The sequence below is a fragment of the Mastomys coucha genome, unplaced genomic scaffold (assembly GCF_008632895.1).
Source record: "Mastomys coucha isolate ucsf_1 unplaced genomic scaffold, UCSF_Mcou_1 pScaffold21, whole genome shotgun sequence".
Taxonomy (NCBI): domain Eukaryota; kingdom Metazoa; phylum Chordata; class Mammalia; order Rodentia; family Muridae; genus Mastomys; species Mastomys coucha.
Genome location: NW_022196904.1, coordinates 109,702,057 through 109,716,029, shown reverse-complemented (window position 1 = coordinate 109,716,029; position 13,973 = coordinate 109,702,057). Strand labels below are relative to the sequence as shown.

The window sequence follows — 13,973 nt, the reverse complement described above, 5'->3', positions numbered from 1 at the left end:
AGGAAGAACTCGCTGATAACAGAGAAATTGAGGAAGAAGAACCTGAAATGCTTGTTAGCTTGTGCCTACCAGGTGTTTGATGATACTATTTCCAGAGTAAGGGTGTGGGGAGAGCCTTAGATTGAGTGCATAAACAGGAAAAAATAATATGAAGTGTTACAATAACAGGATTTGTCTATGATTTTGCTATCCCCTGAAGATTTCCTTCCACCGTGGCTCTCTGCTAAGTCACCATTAACCTTGACTTTATATCCATCTCTTTCTCAGCACTCCATAGACCAAATGGAGATGGTTTTTCTACTCAAGTACCACCTAAGCTATCTCTAGAAAGACCTAGAAGAGTGACATTTGTCTCTATTTTTGGGATGCCTACATGTCCACAAAACTCGGCAGGTTTCAAATTCCATCAAATCCAGCATCCTTTCATAATGCGCATTGGTGGCACCACATAGATCAGGGAGAACAGAATTGATTGCTGCTCTAAAGACTTTTCAGCCCAAACATTGGTCTCTTGGGGCGGCATATTTAATTACATAATTTATTTTTCCTCTGCCATAGACACTGACTTGGTAACTCATATTTCCTGGGAACCCAGTAGAATGCCTATCAGTTTACTGCAGTAGCTCTTCCCTTTCTTGTTTTAAGGACTAGGGCAGTTTGAAGGAGTCATAGCTTTGGCTTCTTATCTGCTGTTTTGATTGTCCAGAGTAAAAGAAGCTGTAACTATATACAGAGAGGATTCCTGACTAATACCTATTGATGTTTATAACTGATCAAGGCCAAATGTTGGAACAATTTTTGACTGTTTTAACTCCAGATCTGTGGAATGAAACTGCTTTAACTCTTGTGTTTGGAACAACAACAACAACAACAACAAAACCCAGACAGTAATGGCGCATGCCTTTAATCCCAGCACTTGGGAGGCAGAGGCAGGTGGTGAATTTCTGAGTTCAAGGCCAGCGCGGTCTATAGAGTGAGTTCCAGGACAGCCAGGGCTACCTCGAAAACCCAAAAAAGAAAAAAAGAAAAAAAAAAGTATAAATTCTTTACCCAACAGTATTTACCAGAACATCCTCAAGTGTATATATTCTTCAATTCAAGATTCTAGACCTCCGATTGTCACTTCCCATGTTAGCCCCATGCTCTACTTCTTTTCCGATAGTGCTGATAATTCAGAGTTCCATGTCTCTGAGGTATATAGGATAACACAGTTCCCTTTTCTACAGCTCTACCTAGATTTTAATGGAAGCAAAGCCGAGGGGCAACTGGGGGGGGGTGGGGGGAGAGCAAAATGATGCAGAAGTATATGCTAATTCCAGCCCTCCTGCAGACTTGAACTAGAAATCCATGCCCTTGCTTTGAGCCTCTTTCCTATCCCCCTGAACAGCCTTTCTGGGTGACAGAGGTATCCCATCACTCACCTGAATAAAACAGCTGGGATCTTTCTATTTAGAGATGTGCCGCCATGCTCCTTATGTCGGGAAGTCCTTGGAGACTCAGAAGCTCATAGAAGGCCCCCAGGAGGGGTCTATGCCGGCAGTCTAAAGACAGAAATAGCCATACGGTAGCTGTTAAAGGGCTGAGAGTATGGCGTGCTTTATTGTGATAGATGGTAGGACTCAGCTCAGAAGAGGATGAATCCAGATGGGACTTCAGGGAAAACTGGAAGAAACTGTGCCATTACTCTGCGCTTGAAGGAGCATCTTTGGCCTGACAGGATAATGAACATACCTTCCTCTCTCCGTCGAGTTTACTACATGTGTCAAGAGAGTGGTTAGATATGTTGCATACTTGTACCTGGGATTCTTAGGGTTAGAGAAGACAAAAGTCAAATTCAGAGGCAAGTTTATACCCAGGGGTCAAATGGCAGTTTGTCTTGTAGGTTGGTTCTCTTAGAGCTGTTTCCAAGATGAAAAGTTATTGATCGCTGGTGTGTAGGACATTTATTAGGGAGCTCTTTTAGGACCAATTCCTGTGGGAGAAAGGAAGGAAGTGGAATTAATCTGAAGTCAGCTGCAGGCACAGGAGGTTTTGACAGACTGAAAGAGAGCTCTCAAGCTAAGGTGGGTGTTTTGAGTTCTGTCAGGACAAAAGGACTATGTCTTCTAGTACTGACTAGATATTAGGTGCTTGCTACCCCAGGAATTGGGTGTAGTCTTGGGGGGAAGCAGCCTCTTCAGCCCAGGATGGTTCATCAGGAAGATGCAGAGGACTGTGAGATGGCCCAGTCAGTAAGGTGCTTACTGCGCAAGCATGAGGTCTTGCTTGGAACCTATGTGAGCCCAGGCACAGTGCCTATGATCCCCGTGCTGGAGGAAATACAGACGGGAGAATCTCTGTAGCCTGCTGACCAGATAGTCTAGCCAAATTGGTGAGCTCTAGGCTCAGGGAAAGACCTTGTTTTATAAAAAGAAGTGGAGATGCCCCAAGGAGAGTGGCATTGACCTCTGCCCTACACACACAAGTAAGGAAACATGCACAAATGCCCTTAAAAGACTTCTATCAGATCACTCGACCTACAACCCTCCCCATGGCTGGACCAGTGCCTCTGCCCTGAGGGAGTGCCTATAACCTTCCCCATGGCTGGGGACCAGTGCCTCTGCCCCGAGGGAGCACCTGTATTACAAAGTGTGCATTTTGTAGTTTATTCTGTAACTTGGTCGTCATAAAGTGTTTTGGGTTTTGGTTTTGAGGTTTCCTCAGTGTAGCCTTTACTGTCCTGGAACTTGCTCTGTAGACCAGGCTGGGCTTGAACTCAGAGACCCACCTGCCTCTGCCTCTTGAGTGTTGGGATCATTTAAAGGCAAGTGCCACCACCCTGGCCTTTTGATAAGATCTTAGGTAGTCCAGGCTGGTATGCCTGGATTTATATCCTGCTTCTGTCTTCCAAGAGCTGGGATGACAGGTATGTGATACCATGTCTGACTAGTAAGTTTTCAGTTCTTCAGTATCTTCAAATAAAGTTGACTATAGGAAGAAGAACCACATTGAACCAATGATTTGAATTCCCTTCATATCACCCATTCTTGGGACATGCTTGCCCAGATTTGATAAAACACTCCTATTGCAATGAAATGCAAGCCAGAGAGATGACTCAGTAGAAATGTGCTTGCTTGTGGAGCCTGAGGACCTGAGTTCAATGCTTAGGACCAGCATGATTGAAGGAAAGAACCAACTCCTCTGACAGCTACACTCTGACCAGGACACACGCATACCCATCCACACATGTACATATATAAATAAATGTAATAAAGCTTTTTATGAAATATAGCACTAGTTGGCCCAAATTTCACTGTGTAGACAAGACTAGCTTTAAATTCACAAACACACCTGCGTTTGCCTCCTGAATGCTAGAATTAAAGATGTGTACCTACATACCAAGCTAAGAAATTTTTTTGAAAAGCATATCGAAGGCCGGCTGTGGGGACACATGCCTGCAGTCCTTGTCTTTGGTAGGCTGAGGCAGGGGGACTACAAGTTTCTAAAGCAACCTAGGCTGCACAGAGAAGACTGTCTAAAAAAAAAAAGAAGAAGAAAAAGAAAAAAGAAAAAGAAGCAAAAAGCTTATTTCTTTTTATGGCTTTAGTGTTCAATTTTGACTTGCTTCTTTTAGGGTCTGTGAGCATCTCCTGCAGGACCTCAGTGGCCCTCTTACTGGATGGGGGCACTGCCATCTTGAGGCAAAAATGGAGCTGCTCATCACATCCCTCCCACTCACCTCCGATCCCTCTTACCTGTTGTCAGAACCTCCCATGTGACTTACATGTTGGGTAGCTTAGACCCTCATTTCCAGCTTAAGTCCCTTGTGATACACGTTTCAAGATGCAGTTGTTATAAGTTACCCATGTACTGTAAGAGGACTGTGACAGCCAGATGTTAGTTGAGTGCCAAGCATTGCTCCCTGTCCCCATAGCAGTGGTCTGCTGCTCTTCTAGGGATTGCTATTGTGGGTGACTCCTGGCCCAATGAGTGTCTTATTGTGTGTCCAGAATCCATGTTAGTGCCTTTTTTTCTCTGTTATACCATACCATTTATAAAGAAATATTTTGGATTTTAGAGTTTTCCCATCCCAGAGACTCCCTAAGTTCTTCTAAGGATTGGTCATCATTCCACTGGGTGGTCCAGGTCCCTAATCCTTTCTTAGCATCTATACTTCAGGTTATCTCTAGCACTTGATGCTGTGGGTTGGGTTCTCTAGGAAAGAGGTTGAGTTACAAGGAGTTATTAGAGAAGGCTTTTGGGTCCCCATGGCTCTGGGTGGAGATAGAAAAGAAGACTGAGCAGAGAAATCAGAGGTTATAGGGTAGCCATGGCAGGACCACACGTAGGCTTGATGGGGGTGCTCTTTGATAACCCTGCACTGGCCACCAGCTGCTCTAGGGACATGGAATACTGAGCAAAACCCTCAGGCAGCAGCAGGAGATGAAGGAGAAGTTATTTAGCTCTGAAAGGAAGTCAGGAAAGCAGAGTGTTCTGTGAATTTGTACACACATTTCTCCTAGACAGTACAATCCTAGTATCCACCAGGATCTAGCACTTTTCTACTTGAGAAGGAAAGATGGCTGATGAGAGTTATCCCCACATATTCTAATCATTCTCTCCTGGCAGGAAGATGGAGGGAAAGGATGCACTTTGTGACAAAGTATACTTGGCACCTGAATGGATTCCAGCCAAACTGGAAGTGGGAAAATGTGGTCTATCAGAAGAAATGCAGCCGGAGGTTCCCTTCACACAAAACCCTGCAGGAAGGGGTCTAGCCGATGAAACTCTGTCTTGGTTTATTGTTTGGGCAGAACTAGAGAAACAGAAGACTAAGCCGAGACCTACCTAGGCTCACCCTAGAAATCTTGGCACAGTGCCTGACTTCCAATAGGTGTTTGGTAACCATTTATTAAAGGACTGAATGCCCTGGGGTTATTTTTTTCCCTATCAGAGTGGTGATCCACTTCATTATACTATTTTGTCTTCTAAAATTTGTTTCCCATAATTTGTAGTTTCCTAAAATTCTCTCCTTCATCTACGTTAAAAATACAAGTTTCAATCTGGGCAATGCTGGCTCATGCCTTTAATCCAGCACTTTAGAGACAGAGAGGCTGGTGGATCTCTATGAGTTTGAGTTCCAGGACAGCCAATGATATGTGTGTGTGTGTGTGTGTGTGTGTGTGTGTGTGTGTGTATACATATATATATATATATATATACATACATATATATATATATAAACATAAACATATCTCAAAGAAGGAAGAGGAGGAGAGAAAGAAGGGAAAGAGGAAGAGGAAGACAAGGGAGGAGGGAGGAGGAAGAAAAGGAGGGAGGGAAGAAAAGAAAGAAAAGGTCTAGCAGGCAGTGGTCTTGTTACTTTAACCCCAGCTTTTGGGAGGCAGAGGCAGTAGAGGCCAGCCTGGTCTACAGAGTGAGTTCCACAACAGCTAGATTAGAGAAACCTTGTCTTGGGTGGAGTAGGGAATTAAAAGAAATGGACATTCACTTTCCAGGAGGATAAAGTTCCTGTCCGTCTCATCTACTCTCCCATCCTCAGCACCCCCACAAGCCACACAGTGGCTTCCAGTGGATTTTTGATGTATGAGTGAATTGTGGGGGAGGAGGAATTATTTTGGGAAATTGAAGGAAGCAAGAATCCGTCTCTAATAGTGACTCACTGTTTTCAGGCCATTCTTGGCCCGTTCTCATGTAAAACACACATGAGTAAAGTACACTGGCAAGGCAGTTAGAGCTGTTGATGTAACAATATTTGAATACCACCATTCAGGGGGTTCTGGGATCTTCTGTGGCCTCCCAGCAGTGTTGCCGTTCACATATGGAGGCCCTCTCCCTTCTATGCTCTCGCCCTGTCTCCATGTTTTCCCACAATGAATGAAGAGGCACTCTACTCATTCCTGCAGAAAAAAATTTTTTCCATATAATTGTCATACCCTACATTGGAGTAGTTTTCACTCGTGCCACGTTTTCCAGGGTCTACTAAAGTCTTGTGGCAACTACCAGGCTGCCCAAAATCTGGGAAGCAGCCTTGCAGCGCCCCCTGGCGGTCATTCAAAGAGCGGACGGACCCAGGTTTCCCCGTGGACTGCGGTCCTCAGCTGGTGCCTCGAGGATTCCAAACTGTTGGAAGTTGGGATAGATTCCAACCTAGGCTTTGGGAGGATCAAGAGAGCCCTGCTCTAAGCAATGGAGAAGGGCTCCCTCAAAAGCAAAAATGGTAAACGGGGAAACGGGAGAAGGGTTGCCTTGGGTTGCAAGCCTTCCTAGCTTTGCCTTTCCTGTAACACGGGCGGGTGGTCACACATGGGAGTCTCTCACCATTGTTTGTTGGAGATATAACTTTGCATGCAGTGGACAGCTCTATGAGTTTCCACAAATATATAACACTCTTGACCACTACTACAATCAAACAAGAGATCATGTTCACTTCCCCTAAATTGCCCTACAACTGCCCCTTTTCACCCCCATTTCTTGTACTTTTATTGTTTTATAGAATTTTGCTTTTTCCATGGACAGTAACTAAACATGGAACCATGTGTAGAGATCTTTTTGAGCTATTACTTTCACTCTTCTCGCTTTACACTTTTAAAATGATATTTCGTGTGCGTATGGGGTTTCAGGGAGAACTTGTGGGAGTCAGTTCTCTCTTCCTACCATGTGAGTCCCAGAAACTATCAGGCTTGGCTGCAAGCACCTTTACCAGATGAGCCATCTCATCCACCCCATTGCTATTTTTTGGAAATAAGATTACTTTCTAAGTACATTTAACTTGTAAGCTTCAGTTCTCCAACTGAAGTTGTTGGAGTTATCCAGCAAGGACATTTGCTTTGAGAACAACCGTGAACCTCTTGAGTCCCTACCACTGGGCATGGGAAGCTGGGGAAGCCCATCTTAGTCACACAAACTTGGCCGAGGCCTGATGAGTTTCAGAGCATCACTACCCCTTGCAGAAGGAGTTGTGTGTGGAACAGAATGGTGTCTTCCCTCCCAGATGCTGTGCGGCTCTACTGTTTGCCCCTTTCTACGGCCAGCCTGTGACATGCTTGAGTGGCTGCAGTCTACTTTTTATTTCTTCTCTCCATCCTGGGCTCCACACAGCAGCCAGCATGGTGATTTTATTCAAAATCATAACAACCCGATCATGTCCAGCTTAAATTACTTGCAAGATTTCCTTAAGGTAGACCTGGATAGCAGCCCATCTATCTGCCAGGCAGTGCGACTCCCCCACCTGCCCGATGCCGCTCCCGGCCTCCCCACAGAGAGGCTTCCCTCCTGCCTTAGACCCTCCTACCCCGCTGGCTGGTACTTTCACTCTGATTCATATTTACTCCTTCATGGAAAACTGGTCCCTACCCCTGTGTGAAACTCAGGTCCTTGTTGTCTGACTTCAGTGCTCTCTGGCCTTTTCTTCCTATTTAGCATCCAGTTTGTGTTTACATAACTGATGGACAGCTGTGTCCTCTATCAGGCTGTAAGACCTACAAGCCCCTCTGGATCACCATAGTTAATCCAGGGCCTGAGCACACTGCTTGCATCAATAAACGAGTGTCAAGTGAATGGATGGTAGTAACCGGTATTAATGATGTACTAGGACTGTATAATAGCCCTTTACCTGTCCTGCTTACATACTTTTCAGCACTCATTTTCCCAAAGGGGAAACTGAAGAACAGGATGACTGCGACAGGGCTCCTGAAGTCTAGTTTTATAACTCCTAAGCACCACCGCCATGCTGTTGTTGTCTTGATAAGTCACTGAAACATGTTCCCTTTGTTCTCTTAGAAGAAGGATACAGCTCCAAGGCCAAGGCGTCTGTAAGCAGCTTGAACCAAGTGATTCAGACCAAACTCACTGTGGGCAACCTGGGATTGGGCCTGGTCATCATCCAGAATGGGCCCTACCTCCAGATTAGCCACCTCATCAATAAAGGGGCTGCAGCCAGTGACGGGATCCTCCAGCCAGGTGACTGCAGTTTCCACATGCTTCCATCCCACTTGCCTCAGGGAGTCAGCATGACCATGTGACACTGTCTGAAATCTTCCCATGGCCCAGTTGCCTGCCTCATATACTCCAGTCACACACTATTGGGTTCTTACTGACACTCTAGGTAGGACATATTCTTACGGTCCTCCTTTTACAGTGGAGGAGACGGGAGCTTTGTGGTGGAGTCTTCCTTGTCAGGTTCACTTCCATCCGTGAGTGGGATACCTACACAGCCCTGGAGCCACCTCACAGTCTAGGCTGTGAATGAGACTTCTTCTTTCCAGGAAGGTGCTAATCCTAGCTAGCCTTTGGAGACACAAGATCTCATTACACCTTCTCAGCACCCGTGGGGCACATTCTGCACTGAACCAATATGCAAGCAGGAGCTTGCCCAGGATCTGGAATTTAACCCCTTCTCCCTCTGACTCTAAGCCTAAGGATCTATCTCATCACAAGCACCTCACTTAGGTCTCTGGGGGAATGTGTTTTCTATCCAATGCAAGACATGTTTTCCCAGTGTTGACTTTGGGTCCTGGTGCTGTACCTAGAAGTCAGGGATGCACGGTGGGTTGAAGCCATGAGAGGGAAAACCACTTCAGGCTACTTGTTCTGAAATCAGGCCCAAGATCTGTCATCTTGTCACCTTGTCAAAGTCACTTAATATTTCAAGCCTCAGGGACCTCGTATCTAGATTGGGAGAACCCCATCTTTGTTGTAGGTTGTTAGGATTTGGTAAAATGTTGTGAAGAGCTTTGAAAGCAAGAACTCTAGAACATGCCAATTAGTTCTCATTCTCATGGCTTCTCTAGAGCTAGTTGTCATTTAAAATGATTTTTTTTCTGCATGTACATGTGTGAGTGGTATAGACGGGGCACAGATTGATGCTGTGGGCCTTCCTTTATCATATATATCAAGGCAGAGTCTCTCCTGTAAGCCTGGAGTCTGCAGTTGAGCTAATTTCACTAGTAAGTGTGCGCTGGATTCCAGGTGGGCCATCACATGCACCAAACATGTGCATGGCTTCTGGGTATCTGAACGCTGGCCCTCATGCTTGTTCAGCTCACTGAGCATTTCCTTGGCTCTAGCTGTCTTTGAGGAATATGTGTATGGAAGAGACGTGGTTCTAGATGGCAGGGGATGTGGGGTGGCAGGTGATGGGAGCAGGGGGTTGAGAGGTCACATTTGACCACATGCAGAAAGCAGAGGACAAACTGGAGGTGGGGTGGGTCTATGAACTCTCAAACCTGACCCCAAGTGGCATAATTCCTCCAAAAAGACTCCAAACAATTGGGAAACACGTTGTTTAAATAACAGCCTAGGGGACATATTGCTTATCCAAATCAACATATAAATACAGTATTACTGATAGCTAAATATGACACAGAATCTCATGACGAGGCTACAGCTAGTGGGCTTTCTGAGGTCAGCAGCAATCTAGAGTTCAACTTTAAAAATTATTTTTATGGGGCTGGTGAGATGGCTCAGTGGTTAAGAGCACTGACTGCTCTTCCGAAGGTCCTGAGTTCAAATCCCAGCAACCACATGGTGGCTCACAGCCATCCGTAATGAGATCTGATGCCCTTTTCTGGTGTGTCTGAAGACAGCTACAGTGTACTTACACATGATAAATAAGTAAACCTTTAAAAAAATTATTTTATTGGTTAATTAGTGTGTGTGATTCTACGCACATGAGTGCAGTGGCTGTAGAGTTCAGAGGACATCAGATCCCTTGGAACTGGAGTTACAGGCAGTTGTGAGCTGTCTGACACAGGTGCTAGAAACAAACTCAGGTCCTCTGGGAAAGTAGCAATTGTTCATAACCACTGATCCATCTCTTCAGCCTTAAGTTCAATTTTTTTTTTTTCGAGACAGGGTTTCTCTGTATAGCCCTGGCTGTCCTGGAACTGACTCTGTAGACCAGGCTGGCCTCGAACTCAGAAATCCACCTGCTTCTGCCTCCCAAGTGCTGGGATTAAAGGCGTGCCCCACCACTGCCCGGCATCTGAAGTTCAATTTTTAATTCACTGTGACTTATCCAGAATGCTGACCCACTCACTGTGTCCACACTTAAGGAATGAACAGTGAATAAGTATCTGTCTCAGGTGTTGCACAAAGTATTTGCACCCCTGTTATTCAAAATGTCTGCAGTATTCCTGGAATGTAGATAGTTGAGTTTGGGCACTTCAAGAAGTGAGATAGTCTGTGGATTGTACAGATAATCAGGGACTACATGCCTGTCACTCCAGCATTCGGCAGGTGAATGCAGAAGGATCAGAAGGCATTCAAGGGCATCCTGGGCTACATGAGTCCCTGCCTGAAAAAACCTCCAAATACAAACCAAACATTACATATATAATTGTATGTATGTATGTATGTATGTATGTATGTATGTATGTATGTGTTTATATGGGGGGATTCAGGGGGAGCAAACCCAAGTATAAGGATTGTGGTCAAAGGTCACATTTGAACCCATGTCCTGCTATGAACATCATACCATGTTACCAATGGCCTAATGAGCAGAAGTGAGTTTTTTAAATTTTTAAAAAGATTTTCAATTTCAAAAGTCCTCTCTGTGTGGCACGGGCTCTCCTGGAAAAGTTCTCTCTGTGTGGCACGGGCTCTCCTGGAAAGGTTCTCTCTGTGTAACATGGGCTCTCCTGGAAAGCAGTGAGATTTCAATGCAGATGCTTGAGTACCAATTTTTTTCGTGACCATCAGTGACCACTCAGTATCTAGTTTCAAAGTCTGCTTTTCCATTATTTTTGACAGTGATCATGAGATTTGCTATCTTTGACACCTCCCTTCCTATTATTTCTCACTCACATGCTCTAAAGTTCTTTGTCTTTGGTGTTTTATCTTGATTTGCTAATTTGATGCTGGTTTTCTGTGGCTGTTTGATACACAAAGCTTTAAGCTCTTACTATAGCTTTAACATATTAACATGGCTTTGACAGTGGGCATTAGCCATGTACTAGCTTCATTCATTCAGTTAGTCATACCGAGGCTCATGGATTCATTTATTCATTCTATGTTTTCTTAATTCCTCTCCACGTGCAAGTCCTATAGCTGTTAACAGTAGAGAGACAAAAACCAACCAACCAACCAACCAAAAAATCACCCTCCCCCCAAGAAAACCCCCAAAATGTGATCGTAATCACATGAAATGTGTACAACTTACATCCTAGTTGGACAGAGAAAAAGGCCCATCTTTCGGTAGTGGTGTGCTTGCTGCGCTGTTAATTTACATACATGCATTCTAGACAGGCCTACACAATGTCATTCCTACAAGTCTATTAAAGTAGAAATAAATTCATGATGAAGTTGGTGTTCATAAGTACTAAATGGGTATCTATGAAAGGCATTATCTGTCTCCTGACAGAGCAATCACATTCATACCCTGACACATTTGGTTTAAAGCCAGAATAGTCAGGGAATTCAGCTGTTTATTTTCTGTCTTCCTGATAAAAGTCACCCTCTTACAACATAATTAAGCAGTAGGAACACCAAGCCACAGTTTTTAGCTATAAACGCCCCTTTTAACATCAGGCACACTGCTCATCCTAAGAGGGTAACTTTGTTACTGTGATTAAGCTCAGCAGGAAGAGCAGCTGTTTCATACTGAGCAGCTTGAAGGTAGGTAACTCTTGCTGAATTCTGAAGTTAGCTTCAGGACATGCTTTTGTCTTTGTCTTGCTTGCTTTTTGAGACTGTCTCACCAAGTGGCTCAGGCTGGCCTTGAACTTTCCACCTTCCTGCCACAGCTTTCTGAGTACTGGCTTTACAAGGATGCATGACTGGGTCCAGCTTAGTATGTGGCTGGTTTTATTCTCATCTACTTCTCAAAACCAATGTAGGAGGATCCCTCAGACTTTCTAGAACAAGATCTGGCACTAGAGAAATGTGACCCTGGCAATGCTTGGACACTACCTCAGGATCAGTGTAATTCCTGATTAGGGTACTGTAATGCATCATCAGTCAGTCTCTGGACCCTTCTCTCCAAGCTTGGGTTTCAGTGTCTTGGAATGAAGGTTAATGGGGGCTCCTAGCATCACACACACAGACGGGGCAATACAGGAATGAAGATACTACAAGATATTGAGGGAACCACAGACACAGAGAAGCTGGGACTGGATGGCTGTACCCATTTTAATGGAGAGTACGGTCTATGTGCTTCAGAAGGAGGACAAGGAGGAGTTAGCTACTAGCCTCAGTAGAAGGCCTTCGTAAATGAGCAGTGTCAGGTTTCAGTTCTTCAAGAGGAGAAATAGCAAAAACCGCAATGGCTAGTTTTTGCACACTAGTCAACACGTTCATACTTGGACCAAAGGAAGGCTTTGGCATGCTTCTGAGCTTCACCTGGGAAGGTTTTGCCACCTGCGTGGGTATTGGGGTCCTTGACATGGCCTTGCCCACAGCAATGCTCTCAAGACTACATCTGCTCCTCACTGAGAAGTACTGAAAGTTACAAATGTCCACAGAGTGAATCTACCCTTTAAGAGCAAACCTTCTGTATTCCTCCTTACAGGCTTTGCTGAATATTAATACGCATGCTCCTTATTATAAGCAACAGCAAACTGTTAAGGCACATGATTTAGGGCAATGTCTGACAGAATTATCAGGAAATCTGGAGAACCAGGCTTGGAAAATGGGGAAAGACCAAAGGGTGCAGAAATCTGGACACTCATGTCATCCTAACGCAGGTTCAGTGGCCCAGGCAGGAATGCCTGGGGAGCAGGTCCAGTTAACAGGTCTTCATGGTGGCTGGTGGGAGCAGGCAGTGGAGGGCAGGGGGTGGTGGTGGTTAAGTCCTTACAAGTGAATAACTGATCCTCTTAGCTTTCATTTTGTGGACCTGGGATTTTGTTGTTGAGCTATAGATCTCTTTCCAACTGCCAGGTACTCAGAAGTTCTTTGGTTGGCAATCATGATTCCCCATGCTGCCTGTGGACCTGTTCTTAGTCTTTTGAACCAATTCTAATGGGATATGCTGAGGAGGTGGAGGCAAGAGCGGCACAAGTTTAGGTTACTTGGAATCAACACACGTTCTGCATATATATATCATAAGCATAATTAATGCAAGCTAATTAATCTATCACACAGTTATTTGCTCAATTTAATTTAGGAAGGGGCAGAAAATTTAAACAGAAGCCTTTGTGCCTCATTTAGCCTATTTGCTGTGGAGGGCCTGGTAATCCCATGCAGGCAGGATGGAAAGTGGCTTCTCTTTACTAGGAACAGCACGCATTTCTCTATGCTTATGGTTTGGAGTTGTCCTCCAGATACTATTAGACAGCTACTTAGAAACTTACTTAAGCATCTTTATCATGCTAAGGACACTCATGCCAAAAGAGAGTGTTTGCTTTGGTCACGCTGAACCAACATACGAGCCCTTAAAATATTTCAGTAAAGTTCCTGATCAGTATAGCTCTTTTCAAGCCACCACTTTATCTGCTTTCCTTTTACAGGTGATGTTCTGATTAGTGTTGGACATGCCAATGTGTTAGGATATACCCTCCGTGAATTTTTAAAGCTTTTGCAAAATATCACCATAGGAACAGTGCTACAAATCAAGGTTTACCGAGGCTTTCTTGAAATTCCCCAGGAATGGCAAGACGTGTATGATTTGATCCCCGAGACCAAATTTCCAATCCCACAGTAAGTAGTTTACTTTAGGACAATGTTGTGAAACCCAGGCCCATGAGGTACAATATTTTGACTTAATGTGAGAATCATCAAATGGGAACAGCTATAGGAGGAGGGTTCAGTGACAGTGTTAGGGCTTAGTGAACAACATTCTTCTACAAAGGACATTCTGCAGGACGTCCCATGAGGGAGTGTTATAAAGGTAACTCAGGTTAGAAAATGAATCAGCAGTCGGGTGGTGGTGGTGCATGCCTTTAATCCCAAGCACTTGGGAGGCAAAGGCAGGCAGATTTCCGAGTTCGAGGCCAGCCTGGTCTACAGAGTGAGTTCCAGGACAGCCAGGGCTA

At 44.7% G+C, this 13,973-nt stretch overlaps 1 protein-coding gene and 1 long non-coding RNA gene across 4 annotated transcripts in view; one reads left to right on the top strand and one right to left on the bottom strand.

Annotated features, from left to right (window-relative positions):
- Positions 1–948: 948 nt before the first annotated feature.
- On the bottom strand, positions 949–6,165 carry LOC116102889. 2 transcript variants are annotated; one of them, XR_004123314.1, is made up of 4 exons: positions 5,937–6,165; positions 1,853–1,972; positions 1,422–1,541; positions 949–999 (listed from the first exon to the last, which is right to left on the bottom strand). It is a non-coding gene; the product is annotated as an uncharacterized LOC116102889 (long non-coding RNA). The 2 variants fall into 2 exon arrangements; XR_004123313.1 differs by lacking the exons at positions 949–999; positions 1,422–1,541 and having other exon boundaries at positions 1,841–1,972; positions 5,937–6,133.
- Pdzd9 (PDZ domain containing 9) overlaps positions 6,044–13,973 on the top strand; it is a 14,041-nt gene continuing 6,111 nt past the window's right edge. The window contains exons 1-3 of one of the 2 annotated variants that reach the window (XM_031388139.1): positions 6,044–6,220; positions 7,783–7,962; positions 13,449–13,638. In XM_031388139.1, coding sequence (XP_031243999.1) covers positions 6,190–6,220; positions 7,783–7,962; positions 13,449–13,638 — 401 coding nt within the window. In that variant the 5' untranslated portion in view covers positions 6,044–6,189. The remainder of the gene's footprint in view (positions 6,221–7,782; positions 7,963–13,448; positions 13,639–13,973) is intronic. The other variant, XM_031388140.1, reaches the window with a different exon arrangement.